The sequence below is a fragment of the Trifolium pratense genome, linkage group LG4 (genome assembly GCF_020283565.1).
Source record: "Trifolium pratense cultivar HEN17-A07 linkage group LG4, ARS_RC_1.1, whole genome shotgun sequence".
NCBI classification, from domain to species: Eukaryota; Viridiplantae; Streptophyta; class Magnoliopsida; order Fabales; family Fabaceae; genus Trifolium; species Trifolium pratense.
Window position 1 is genome coordinate 57,699,583 of NC_060062.1, and position 14,294 is coordinate 57,713,876.

Genomic DNA, 14,294 nt, shown 5'->3' on the forward strand with positions numbered 1-14,294 from the left:
GCAAATAACATAAAACAATACAAACAGTAAAGTAAATAACACACGAGAGTTGTTAACCCAGTTCAGCCTAAAGCCTACTCTGGGGGATACCAATCCAGGAATGAAGTCCACTATCAGCAGTATTACTTCGAAGCTAAACTCCCCCGTTTACAACTTCTCACTTAATCACTACCCAATGATCCTTCTACCTAGGAACTCCTAGACATGAGACCCCGTCCCAATTCCCACCTTAGCAACACAGACAGTGCTGCTATTCAATTCCACGAACACAACAGGTGGAGACACACTCCTAAGAAACTAGGATTCACTCTTGCTTAAAAGCTTGCGAGTAAACCACACAACACAATAGAACAATCTCCGTACTTCAAAGCTTAGGAGAAGTTCACACTTACAACTCAATAACACTCAGGTCCTAAGCTTGCATCAATGAGACACAAGATAGGCTCACAATTAACACTCTAAAATCCTAAGACACACGCTTTGTAAGAACACGATTTTAGATCCTTGAAACTATATGCTTGCCTTCGTATTTATAGTAGTAGAATGACTTGGGCTTCAAGACAAAATTAGGGCTTCTAGAATTGCGGCAGCAGTGATATATTTTTGAAATCAATAGTTATATTTTTGAAACCGCAAAAATATATTTTCCAAAAATATAATTCCTTTGGAAAATAAAACTAGGGTTTAGCTGCCTCATGAAACACATTAAACACGTGCGCCTTCTTCTGCAAGATACCTTGAACAAATTCTTCAAACAGATCTTCAAAAGATTGCGTAGAAAATAATAACACCTTAGCTGGCGCGCGCAGGAACAGAGTCAGGTGTTGTTCCAAAGTGTAACAACATTTGTCACAACACTTGGGGTCAGCACACTTGTCTCAACACTTGGCTAAAATATGTTTTTGCAAAATGTAGCCAACTTACAAAAACCCAACAGGCGAGTTTTGCGTTACCCCCCTGCAATGTCAAGATTCCTTGCGTTACCCCCCTGACTCAACAAGTGGGCATATGACATGGAAGAATCTTGACGTGGCATGACACGTGGAAATTAATTTATTTTTTATTTATTTTTAATTGCCAACTCAGTAATTATTTATTTTTTAATGAAAAAAAAACTTTTTTTTTAAAGAAACTTTTTTTTTTACGAACCTAGGTAAAAGAAAGTTGTAATTTTTTTTCCAGGGGGGTAATGCAAAACTCGCGTATTTTGCAGAGGGTAACGTAAAACGCGATTTTGCCCAAATTGAAAACTTTCTTCGTTTTTGCCCTAATCCCCTTGGTTTGATAAAAAATTCGGCAACATAAGGCTTAATTTATAAGGTCTTCCTTACTTGACAAGATAATAAAATCAGAATAAAGTGTATAATGTACACTTGGTAACTCCTGCACTTAAAGTGCATCATTCATTAGATAGTAATAAGCACATCTAGTGCTTAAGTCATTACAACACCAAAATAAGCACATATAGTGCATACTAATTCATAACACCACCATAATAAGCACATATAGTGCATAAGTCATTGCAATCTCAAAATAAGCACATATAGTGCATAATGTACACAAAATAAGCACATATAGTCATACGACATTACACAAGTAAGCACTAATTTTTGTTAATATTTTTCCAATATTTCATGGCTCTATAACAAGTTTCAAGCTTTGTTGAATCTTCTTGTGTTAATATCCCTTCATGTGGCTCTTTAATCACTATAGTTTGGGCAATACTTGAACCAACTCCAACAATTGGTTTTGCTAAAGTTTGCTGCATGATCCTTTCACTACTTCTTTTCCTTTTCCCATGATACAATTTCCTCTTCATAGATTTCTGCTTCACAGCCTTGCCCTTCACAACATTGTCTTTGTCATGGTCTGCGTTGTCCTTATTAGCTTCAGCAATGTCTTCCACAGTTACTTCAGGAATTGTTGCCATAACTTCATCAGAGATCTCTTCAAATAGAGACTGACTTGCACCACTCACAGTTCCAACCACAACTTCAGCTTCACCAGTGCTTGCATTACCTCCTACTTCACTAGTACTTGCATTACATTTAGCTTTACCTTTTGGCGGTTTCCTCTACAACAAAGAACAACATTAATATTAGTCATCCACAATTATCAAACCAAAATACTGCATTTTATTAAAACAAATCAATTTACCTTTCTGTTCAAACCCTCTTGGGTTTGAGTTTTGCTCTTGCATGCTCTTGTATTATGGCCAAACTCACTACACCTGGTGCACCTGTAATCAACACCTCTTGACCTCTTCCTAGCACCATCTTCATCAACTCCTCTAATTCTCAATTTTTTTGGTCTACCTGGACCAATTTTATACACGGGTGGTAGAAGGATTTCATAAACATCTTCAGGTGGTTTAGGCGTAGGCCACATGTACATTCCATTAATGGGACTAACAGCAAAACCATAGCAAAGGGCATACTTATCTCTTGAATAACAGTCATCAACAAAGTCTAATGGGTCTTTTAACCTATAACCAATTGCTGCAACAGCATGCCTACAAGGAATGCCAACGAATTCCCAAAAATTGCAAAAGCATGTTCTTTTAGAAACATCAACAATAAATTGTTGTTGGTTATATGCATGTGTCACTTGCCATTGTTCACCATTAGAGCAAGTTGGTGCCCACTTACTTGCCATAAACACCTCTTTCTCTAATCTCTTCATAGGCATTGGCATGATTTTATGTTGCCACTTAGTTATATATAATATAATTTTTTATCATTGTTGACTGATTTACTTGAACCTTGTCCTCAAGGTTCTAGAGATTATCTACAAGGCCGATAAAAATTCATATGTAAAAAAATATTTAGCTCATTTTAGAATACTCTCTTGAAATTTCAAAATTCGTCAAATGTTTTCTGGAATTTGAAAATTGGCAAATACCTCATAAAATTATAAAACGTCAATCAAATTATCCCTTGACGTGGACTCTGACCAGTAGTGTCAGGGACAATTTGATTGACTTTTTATAATTTCAGGAAAATATTTACCTATTTTTAAATTTTAGAAAGATATTTAACAAATTTTAAAATTTGAAGGATATTTAACAGTTTACTCTCATTTCCTCTATAAAAAAAAGGGTAAATAGTGTTATACCCCCTGCAAAATAGGCGAGTTTTGCGTTACCCCCCTGCAATATCAAGATTCCTTGCGTTACCCCCCTGACTCAACAAGTGGGCATATGACATGGAAGAATCTTGACGTGGCATGACACGTGGAAATTAATTTATTTTTTATTTATTTTTAATTGCCAACTCAGTAATTATTTATTTTTTAATTAAAAAAAATGAAAAAAAAACTTTTTTTTTAAAGAAACTTTTTTTTTTACGAACCTAGGTAAAAGAAAGTTGTAATTTTTTTTCCAGGGGGGTAATGCAAAACTCGCGTATTTTGCAGAGGGTAACGTAAAACGCGATTTTGCCCAAATTGAAAACTTTCTTCGTTTTTGCCCTAATCCCCTTGGTTTGATAAAAAATTCGGCAACATAAGGCTTAATTTATAAGGTCTTCCTTACTTGACAAGATAATAAAATCAGAATAAAGTGTATAATGTACACTTGGTAACTCCTGCACTTAAAGTGCATCATTCATTAGATAGTAATAAGCACATCTAGTGCTTAAGTCATTACAACACCAAAATAAGCACATATAGTGCATACTAATTCATAACACCACCATAATAAGCACATATAGTGCATAAGTCATTGCAATCTCAAAATAAGCACATATAGTGCATAATGTACACAAAATAAGCACATATAGTCATACGACATTACACAAGTAAGCACTAATTTTTGTTAATATTTTTCCAATATTTCATGGCTCTATAACAAGTTTCAAGCTTTGTTGAATCTTCTTGTGTTAATATCCCTTCATGTGGCTCTTTAATCACTATAGGTTGGGCAATACTTGAACCAACTCCAACAATTGGTTTTGCTAAAGTTTGCTGCATGATCCTTTCACTACTTCTTTTCCTTTTCCCATGATACAATTTCCTCTTCATAGATTTCTGCTTCACAGCCTTGCCCTTCACAACATTGTCTTTGTCATGGTCTGCGTTGTCCTTATTAGCTTCAGCAATGTCTTCAACAGTTACTTCAGGAATTGTTGCCATAACTTCATCAGAGATCTCTTCAAATAGAGACTGACTTGCACCACTCACAGTTCCAACCACAACTTCAGCTTCACCAGTGCTTGCATTACCTCCTACTTCACTAGTACTTGCATTACATTTAGCTTTACCTTTTGGCGGTTTCCTCTACAACAAAGAACAACATTAATATTAGTCATCCACAATTATCAAACCAAAATACTGCATTTTATTAAAACAAATCAATTTACCTTTCTGTTCAAACCCTCTTGGGTTTGAGTTTTGCTCTTGCATGCTCTTGTATTATGGCCAAACTCACTACACCTGGTGCACCTGTAATCAACACCTCTTGACCTCTTCCTAGCACCATCTTCATCAACTCCTCTAATTCTCAATTTTTTTGGTCTACCTGGACCAATTTTATACACGGGTGGTAGAAGGATTTCATAAACATCTTCAGGTGGTTTAGGCGTAGGCCACATGTACATTCCATTAATGGGACTAACAGCAAAACCATAGCAAAGGGCATACTTATCTCTTGAATAACAGTCATCAACAAAGTCTAATGGGTCTTTTAACCTATAACCAATTGCTGCAACAGCATGCCTACAAGGAATGCCAACGAATTCCCAAAAATTGCAAAAGCATGTTCTTTTAGAAACATCAACAATAAATTGTTGTTGGTTATATGCATGTGTCACTTGCCATTGTTCACCATTAGAGCAAGTTGGTGCCCACTTACTTGCCATAAACACCTCTTTCTCTAATCTCTTCATAGGCATTGGCATGATTTTATGTTGCCACTTAGTTATATATAATATAATTTTTTATCATTGTTGACTGATTTACTTGAACCTTGTCCTCAAGGTTCTAGAGATTATCTACAAGGCCGATAAAAATTCATATGTAAAAAAATATTTAGCTCATTTTAGAATACTCTCTTGAAATTTTAAAATTCGTCAAATATTTTCTGGAATTTAGAAATTGGCAAATACCTCCTAAAATTATAAAACGTCAATCAAATTATCCCTTGACGTGGACTCTGACCAGTAGTATCAGGGGCAATTTGATTGACTTTTTATAATTTCAGAAAAATATTTACCTATTTTTAAATTTTATAAAGATATTTAACAAATTTTAAAATTTGAAGGATATTTAACAGTTTACTCTCGTTTCCTCTATAAAAAAAATTATTCATGTAGGCTACTTCCTTAGCACATTGGATTCTACCTGGACAGAAGCTTGGTACAGGAAAATAGACAGAGAGACACGCCATAAACTTGACACAGTGGATGATGAGCGAGAAAAAGGTGCAGCCACTAATTGTACTATGTCACATGGGGGTCTAATAAAAAGGTGTAAAATTGGTGAGAATATGTTTTACTTATCTCCACTTCCTTAGCACTAAAAATGCATAGCAAACAATTTGCAAGAGACAAGCTGAGAATAATATTGTCTCGTAATAATGCCTAACTATTTTTTTTATTAATTTTAGATTTAAATATATTTTATATTTAAAATAAAATAATATTAGGGTTTAATTGAATATTTAGGATTTGTTTAGAATTTATAGAATTAGTTTGTTATTTAAAATATATGATTTGTTTTTATGCAGCTCTGTATATAGAGTCATATAGTTATGAAGAATATAGGAGAAAGAAAAACAAGAACATAAGACTATTCTCCATGTACAAATATATTTTCTTCTCCCCATCTCCACAAAAATATATCCAAATTCCGCAATACCAAAAACATAAAAAAACCATATCAGTGGTATAGAGCGCCGTCGTTCACAAGGATCTATGAAGATGGAAGGAGAAGATGGAGACGAAGATGAAGAAGACGAAGAAATCAACAATAACCCATAACCATAACTCATGAATACATCTTTATCATTAAGATGTAGATAACCAATGACCATAACCACATGAGTCAAAAAAAAAAAAAAAAAAACACGAGTACATCTTTATGTGTTTTCATGAAGATGTTAGGATACCAACCTCCATGGCTAACCCCCTACTGTTACAAAACCACGAGTAGAACAGAACCAACAGACAAATCAAAGGGAAACCGTGAGTCCAATCCTTCAGAGCCAGCAAATTGCACTTGATAACAACAGACAATCTCAATGAAACAGAGCCCAAGTCGAAATCCAAGTCAGGGGAGGAAACAACGAAACATATGGCGACAACAACGGGACCGGCAACAGAGGAAAAGGAGGTTGAAAAGGACCCCCACCACATGATTCACTAGTACAGAAAACACTTTTTACATCTGGCCAAAACCCCCTTTTACATCTGGCCCAAGTCAGTGGTAGACGTACGAGAAGTAGTAAGTTTATGCTTTTTACATCTGACATTCGCCAGATGTAAAAGTATCCCCTTTTACCTCTGTTCTCGTGTTTCAGCTGACCAATTTTGTTTTTTTAATTAAATTGGACCTTTTACATCTGACCAAGTCACCAGATGTGAAATAGTAACTTTATTTATTTATTTATTTTTTTCAAAATCCTGCGTTTTTTTTTTTATATTTTAAATCCTATTTTGTAATTAAAAAAAACCAAAATAGCATTACAATTCAACATTCAACCAAAATACAATTACATTCAACCAAGTCATTATAATTCAAATAAAATACCAAGTCATTACAATTCAAGCAAAATACCAACTCATTCATCCAAAATGTTATAACTTTCAAGCAAAATACAAGTCATTACAATTCAAAACATCATAATTAATGTGAATCCATTGTAACATCACACAAATTAACCTAGCTAGCTCCTAAGCCTCATCATCGGCAACATCATAATCTACCTCGGGATTGTATAGGTCAAGAAAACAAGTTACCCAGCTGTTTCGCAATTCATAACCTAGCTAGCTCCTAAGCCTCATCATCGGCAACATCATAATCTGCGTTTTTCTGCAAAAATTGATAATTTAACCACCTACAGTCCCATTTCATTAGCTATAGACATTATATCATATACTATAATTACAGTAGAGTTAAATTTGGGTTTTTAATTTAACTCACTCTAAATTCCATAAAATCCTATTGTTGTCGTGCATTTATTAATTATGGGAAACTAAGGTAGCAAAACTCGTACTTACGAGTTTCCATGAAACTCCTCTAACAATCACCAATCTCCAATTTCATACCTTTCTCCAAATGGCCATGTCCTTCCATTTTCATTCAATTCTCAGCTCCAAATACTTCAATCACAGCCTCTTTCTCCAAACAAGCCACATATAATTACCAAGAATGAGATTAGTGATATTTGTAACACCAAAAGAATAGAATAATCCTAGAGAGAAGGAAAAGAGCTTGAGTTTGCTTACCTACGATCAAGAATGGTTGGATAGGGGAAGGAACAACATACAGAGGCAGAGCACGCTGCTGTCGTCGCTAGGCGATGATGCTTCTCACTAGACGAGCTGTTTAGTAACAGAAACGCAGCTTTTGCTGCCACTCCACTTGTTCTTAAACAAACCCTTAATTTTCTTCTACCTTAGATCCAGGTTTGAATTTGTCTTTCTCCTTCTTGAAAACATCCAGGTTTGAATTTGTTTTTCTCCTTCAACAAGGTTTAAAAATCCTGAAAACAACATCAATGAAAGTCCATATAAATTCATTTTGTAAAATAAAAACAGTATCTTGTAGTTGCCTGAAACATCATTTAAGATATACATAGTCCATATACTGTCTAGGAAGCAATCAAAGAGGAAAAATATAAGCAATGAGGAAGCTGTAGAAATTGATATTGGAATGGAATTCTCATATGAATTCAACAAAGAACATGCAAATAGAATTTCATGATAAACTCACCAAAAACAGAATTCAACAAATTGTGACTACTAAAAGTCTAAAACTAACTCTTTTGTAAAAAAAAAAAAAAGAGAGTCTAAAACTAACTAAAAAAACAGAAAAAAGCTGCAGACCCTCACACCTGAAAAAGGAAAAGAAAATTTGGGGATTTGTTTGTAATTTCAATACATTCAGTTCCTATAGTGAAATGAAAGTCTCTCACACATTTAAGTACCAAATTTACTAGTATTTACTAAAAAAAGTATAGGAAACATACCAAGAGCATCAGTGCAGCTTCTCTTATTTGCATCTACAGTTTTTGAGCATTTCTTAGCTTTCTTACCGCTGCCTCCTCTGGTTCCATTAGCCTCTATAAAACTTTAAAGGTACAAAATAAAGATCACATCTTGAAAATAAGTAAATTAGTTCCAGCCTAAAAACTTGTAAGCTATATAGATTGAAAAGTGGATAGAAAGGCTAAAAACAAAATTTGAGATATAGGGACCAAATAAAAACATATTTTACCGATGAATAGCTATATAAGTAAAAGGATGTATATTAACTTGCCTAAGACTTTTTGCTGGGTTGCCTTTGTATTAATTTTTCTATTGACAATGTTTGTCACTTGAGTTGTAGCAGTAGTGGTATCACTATCATTTGAGTTGATTTTCTTTTTCTTGAGGGATTGTTTGGTATTATCAGCCTCATTTGTAATCTCAACATAGCCATCATCATCACTCTCTTTAGCTTCTTGTTTATCGTTGCAAATCATACTTGAATAGTCAATTTCTAGTTTACTATCATCAAGTATAATGACATGAAAATCTGATCCTCCTTTGTATTGAAAAACTTTAAGATCTCCGCATCTAAGCGACCGTGCAAACCTTTTCCAATCCTGAAGCCAAATCTCGTCACCAAATTGCACCCAAAACATTTTACAAACAGACTCATTTGGAAGTCTAAGGGAAATTGGATTTGATACATCTTTCCAATATCTCTCAACAAAATTCCTTGGAACCATCTGCAACAACATTTTCAAAAACCAATGAATTTCAACTTAGATTGAACTACTAATGAAGATTAACGCAACAAAGCATACATGGTTGTTTGGTTTTAGTGTCACAATTTTAGATGGAGAAATGGGTCTTATTTTTGTTTTGGTAAGAAGCAAACTTCAAACCATAATGAAAACCAAGTTCAATATATACACCAACAGATTGAAGTAAACGGTGTTCGGACACTCCTCAACATAAATAATATATTGTGTTAAATTTACCACTATATAGCAGACAAAACAAAAATCATTGAAACTTTAAATGAATCAGATTTCAAATGAACCACTTAAACTTTACCAATTACCACTATATACCAGACAAAAAAACTCACCATAAAAATCGAAATTTAACATACATATCAAGTTAATTCCATCAAGTTCTACTTCTCCTAAAGAAGCAATAAACAACAAAACTACTACACAATGAAAACAAACAGAACACCACAGCCAAAACGAATAATAATAGTAATAATGACAAGATGATTATCGAATAAAAACTCTAGACAGAACATGGAATAAACTAAGATGATAATAAGATATTATTCTTGTGCATTCAAATTCATGAAATCATCATCCATGTGATATCCAACAGTAGAGTACAACATAAAACCCCAAATTTTTTTTGAATGAGGCAAAATTTTATTAAAGACACAAGTACAAGCAGTGCTTGGTTGAAATAGAAACTTCAAAGCAATAGTCAGGGAGAAACTAAAGCAACAAACCCGTTAGATTTGTTCTATCAACACATTACAATAGGAAACAAACATAAAAAAGAGACTACCAGGGCAACACGCCCACAAACCAAAAGCAGAACAAAAAGATAAAAACCCCAAAAAAACGCACATAAAACCAAACAAAAAACGCACATCAGCAGGACATAAAACCCCAAAAATTACATATTATTATGATAATAATCATCATCAAAGATATATAATGATAATAATTAGAATTCAGTCTTTAACCAAACAAAAAGAAATTAAAAAATTTGAGAATAGAATCAGTACCTGTTTGTGTTTTCAGTTGTAGGGAGAGGAACGATAACAATCTGAGAGAAGCTTCAATTTGTTTCACTGAGCTTCGATTTGGGGCTTAGGGTTCGAGATCCAGATCGAGAGAACCACTGTGAGAGAGAGGACGAAATCGAGATCGAGAGAATGAGTGAGAGAGGACGAGTGACAGTGAGAGTGAGAGATTGTCGAATCGAGAGAGGAATCGAGACGAATCGAGGGTTTGGGTTTGTTCTTCGGTTTTGTTCTTGACATCGAGAGAGAGAGTGTTATATTTGAGTGTAGGTACGCGTCTGAGAGTGTTTTGCACTTGAATCAATTATTTGGTTCCAATTTTTTTTTTTTTTTTATTTACTCAACCTGACTTGTTACATCTGAGGATATATTTGCCCAGATATATATTTATTTTAGACAATTTTCGAGATAATTACAGTATTGCCACCGCGTTTAGTTATGCTTCTGGTACATTGAAGTCAGATGTAAAAAGTCTTTTCTATTTATTTTTCACATCTGTGGATATTGAAGCCAGATGAAAAGGCTACTCCATATAGCCTTTTACATCTGACATATGCTCGTCAGATGTAAACATGATGTGTAATATGTCATATTTGTACTAGTGATTCATTGGATTTTAAAATTAGGTGGATGGATCCAATCCAATCCATTAACTAATTTTCTTGCTTGTGGATGGATTGATGTGTTCTGGACTGGGCCTAGAAGCCCAAACAACTGAGGAAATGCAAAATGGGCCGTCGAGCAAGGCTCAATGAAGGAAAGCCCACGAAGGTTCACGACGATCTAACGGTCGCAGTACTCCTGCGTATTGTAATGGTCGTCCATCGGAATGATGAGCATTTACTATTCATCATGGCTCTCCAGCCGTTTTCCGGCAGCCACTTGATGGTCATTAATGTTATCAAGGGCCTTGGCCCAGCGCTGGGAACTATATATATATATATATATATATATATGTGTGTTTCACCTCCATTCCACGGGTACACATTTTTACTAAGAGAAAACCTTCACTCCACACTTAAACTGGCTTGAGTGTCGGAGTATCTGCAGGTACACAATCATCCGTCTCACCGAGGGTATTCAACGGAACAACGCCGTGCGATCGTCTTTTCTGATCAGATATGATCGGTATGAATAATAGATTAACGGATACTTTTGACACCCGTGTGAATAATAAATTATTCACAACGTGTAGCAATTGAAAATCATTTTTTGCTTTCTTTAATCAAAATAGAACCACAAGTACGATATGGGTTACAGGAAAGGAAACGTAACAAACTCATTAAAATAAAATACAAATCCCATACAAATCCTAACTTTGCATAAGAGAGAGAAAAAAGAACATGAACAATATCATTTATTGCAACAAACATTCAAATAGCTTAACCAATTGAAACTGGTCAAAATTCATATTGGAACCAATTTGAATGCACATGCACATATTGACATATATAAACATGATGTAATGTAAATATCCATGAAGCTCATACAGTAGTTGCTAGATAGAACCATACGCAAGTGCATAACAAAATCGCCCAAAAAAACTGAAGCAACCACCAATCATCTTATGTAACAAGAAGAGCAAAAATTGTATCATATTGGTCCATGCCAAAGATAAAACAAACGCACGAACTTAATTACGCAGTAGAAAGTGATCAAATTCCGATTAATGTTAAAGTTGACAGAAACATTAGCTCAATTGCTAATTAGAATATATTGCACTATATTAGGGACGTAAATGGATATCTATAGGGGTGGATAGTATGATATTTGTATCCGTCCCGTTGGATAAATATGATATTTGTATCCGCTTCATATTTATCCCGGTATCCACTAAGAGGGTAATCCGCGAATTTTGAGTTATCCGCGGATATTAATAGATATCCATGGATGATAAATTGTTTTTTTTAAAAAAAAAATTAATTACCTAAAATTTCTTAAAAGAAATAATAATAATAATAATAATAATAATAAAAATTAACACATAATAATATTCATACATTTCACTTTCAATTTAACAATAAAATCACCACATTCATTTTCTCTTAAAAAAAAAATATATTCATACATTTCTAACTAAAATAGAGTTAATCACAAAGCTATGTGGATTATAAAAGTCTCTTTGATATCAAATAACTAAGGATATTTAACTAATAAAAATTAAGTAAGGACTAAATTTAGAAGGTCACTATTTGGCAGGACCAAAAACATATTTAACCATATATATATATATATATATATATATATATATATATATATATATATATATATATATATGGATATATAAGTTGAAAATTTTGGTGTGGCTATAGCCACACTAAGCCACCCTATGAATTCGTCCATGGGGTACGGATATTTTTGTCATTCCTATACTATATATGTAGGGGTTGGGATTCGAATTCCGGATATCACTTATTCATTTTAAGGTGGAATTTCTAATCATTATACTACATGACAAAAGAAAAAATAATAAAAAAGATTACTGGAACTTGAATTCAAAGTCAAGGATATATATAACTCATGTGATATTATTTACAAACTATCCTGGATATATTATTACAGAATCAGTGTCAAACCACAAATTCTACATGTTTTTATACTTCAAGTGTGTGGATTTGATGATAGTTAATTATATGATGTTTTTAGTAGTAATTTAAAATAGTTTTAATATCAATTGAAGCCCAAAAGCAAGCAAATACCTGGAAAAGTGAAGTTACTTGGCCCAGAAGCAAGAAAAGTGGAAAAAGCATAAAAAGGGGCAAAAACGTCAAAAATAGCGCAAGCCATCGTAGTCACGATGAGATCCAACGTGGTACGATGGAGGCGGTGAAGAAAAACAAAAAATAGTTGGAGTTGTTTGAAGAGTTAGTGTGTGAAATGACTCCTAAGAGTGTGAAATTGGGAATGTTGAAGTTGACGAATCCTTTTCTAGAAAATATCAAAGAATGTCAAAAGACGGATAAGAAGTTGACGGAGAAGTTGGCACTAGTAGTTGAGGAAGGAAAAGAAGCTAATTTCAAAGTTGACGAGAATGAAGTTATGAGGTTTCATGGAAGAGTGTGCGTACCCGATGTGCCCGAGATGAAGAAGATGATTTTGGAAAAAGCTCATAGAAGCGGAATGAGTATTCACCCGGGAGTAACCAAGATGTATCAAGATTTGAAAAAGTTGTTTTGGTGGCCAGGAATGAAGAGACAAATTTCTGAGTTTGTTTATGCTTGTCTAGTTTGTCAGAAGTCGAAGATTGAGCATCAAAAACCGTCTGGTTTGTTACAACCTTTGTTTGTACCAGAATGGAAATGGGATAGCATTGCTATGGATTTTGTGGGAGGTTTGCCCAAGACTACGAAAGGTAACAAAGTGATTTGGGTGGTAGTGGATCGTTTGACGAAAGCCGCACATTTTATTGCTATTAAGAAAGGTACCTTGGTGCCTAAGTTGGCCGAGATTTATGTGGAGCAAATTGTGAAGTTGCATGGTATTCCGTCGAGTATTGTTTCAGATCGAGATCTGAGGTTTACTTCGAGATTTTGGGAAAGTTTGCAAGAGGCTTTAGGGACTAAGTTGAGGTTGAGTTCGGCTTATCATCCTCAGACAGATGGTCAGTCGGAAAGGACAATACAATCTTTGGAAGATTTGTTGAGACCTTGTGTTTTGGAACAAGGAGTAAGTTGGGATTCGTGTTTGTCGTTGATCGAGTTCACATACAACAATAGTTTTCATTCGAGTATTGGAATGGCACCTTTTGAGGCTTTGTATGGGAGGAGGTGTAGAACGCAGCTTTGTTGGTTTGAATCCGGAGAGAGTGTGATTCTTGGTCCGGAGATAGTGCAAGAGACTATAGAAAACATTAGAATGATTCAGGAGAAAATGAAAGCGTCTCAAAGTCGTGAAAAGAGTTATCATGACAAGAGGAGGAAGGACATTGAATTCCAAGAGGGAGATCATGTTTTCTTAAGAGTTACATCGACTACCGGAATTGGACGTGCTTTGAAATCAAGGAAGTTGACGTCAAGGTTTATTGGTCCTTATCAAATTTTGAAAAGAGTGGGGAAGGTGGCGTATAGGATTGCTTTGCCGCCATCATTGGCGAATTTGCACGATGTGTTTCACGTGTCCCAATTAAGGAAGTATGTAAGAGACCCGTCACATGTGATTGAATCGGATGATGTTCAAGTGAGGGACGACTTAACCGTCGAGACTATGCCCTTGCGGATCGAAGGGAGAGAAGTGAAGAAGTTGAGAAACAAAGATATTGCCTCGGTGAAGGTGGTATGGGGAGGACCCGCTGGTGAGAATGCGACTTGGGA

The 14,294-nt window shown here is 34.7% G+C and overlaps 1 protein-coding gene and 1 long non-coding RNA gene across 2 annotated transcripts; both read right to left on the reverse strand.

Moving 5' to 3' along the window:
- Positions 1-6,778: 6,778 nt before the first annotated feature.
- Positions 6,779-7,434, reverse strand: LOC123881553. Its single transcript, XR_006799508.1, has 2 exons — positions 7,263-7,434; positions 6,779-7,026 (listed from the first exon to the last, which is right to left on the reverse strand). It is a non-coding gene; the product is annotated as an uncharacterized LOC123881553 (long non-coding RNA).
- Positions 7,435-7,597: 163 nt separating this feature from the next.
- LOC123881551 lies at positions 7,598-10,582 on the reverse strand. The gene is made up of 4 exons (XM_045930263.1): positions 9,967-10,582; positions 8,476-8,929; positions 8,186-8,278; positions 7,598-7,699 (listed from the first exon to the last, which is right to left on the reverse strand). The coding sequence occupies exons 2-4, from the start codon at positions 8,927-8,929 to the stop codon at positions 7,608-7,610; spliced, it is 639 nt and encodes a 212-aa protein (XP_045786219.1). The 5' UTR covers positions 9,967-10,582; the 3' UTR covers positions 7,598-7,607.
- Between the last annotated feature and the right edge of the window lie 3,712 nt (positions 10,583-14,294).

Bases quoted from the DNA above. Each gene is read 5' to 3' on its own strand.
- LOC123881551 (XM_045930263.1), bottom strand. From the start codon at position 8,929: ATGGTTCCAAGGAATTTTGTTGAGAGATATTGGAAAGATGTATCAAAT. The intron at 8,279-8,475 runs GCAAGTTAATAT...AAAGTTTTATAG, and splicing joins AACCCAGCAAAAAGTCTTAG to AGGCTAATGGAACCAGAGGA. The intron at 7,700-8,185 runs GTATGTTTCCTA...TGTTGTTTTCAG, and splicing joins AAGCTGCACTGATGCTCTTG to GATTTTTAAACCTTGTTGAA.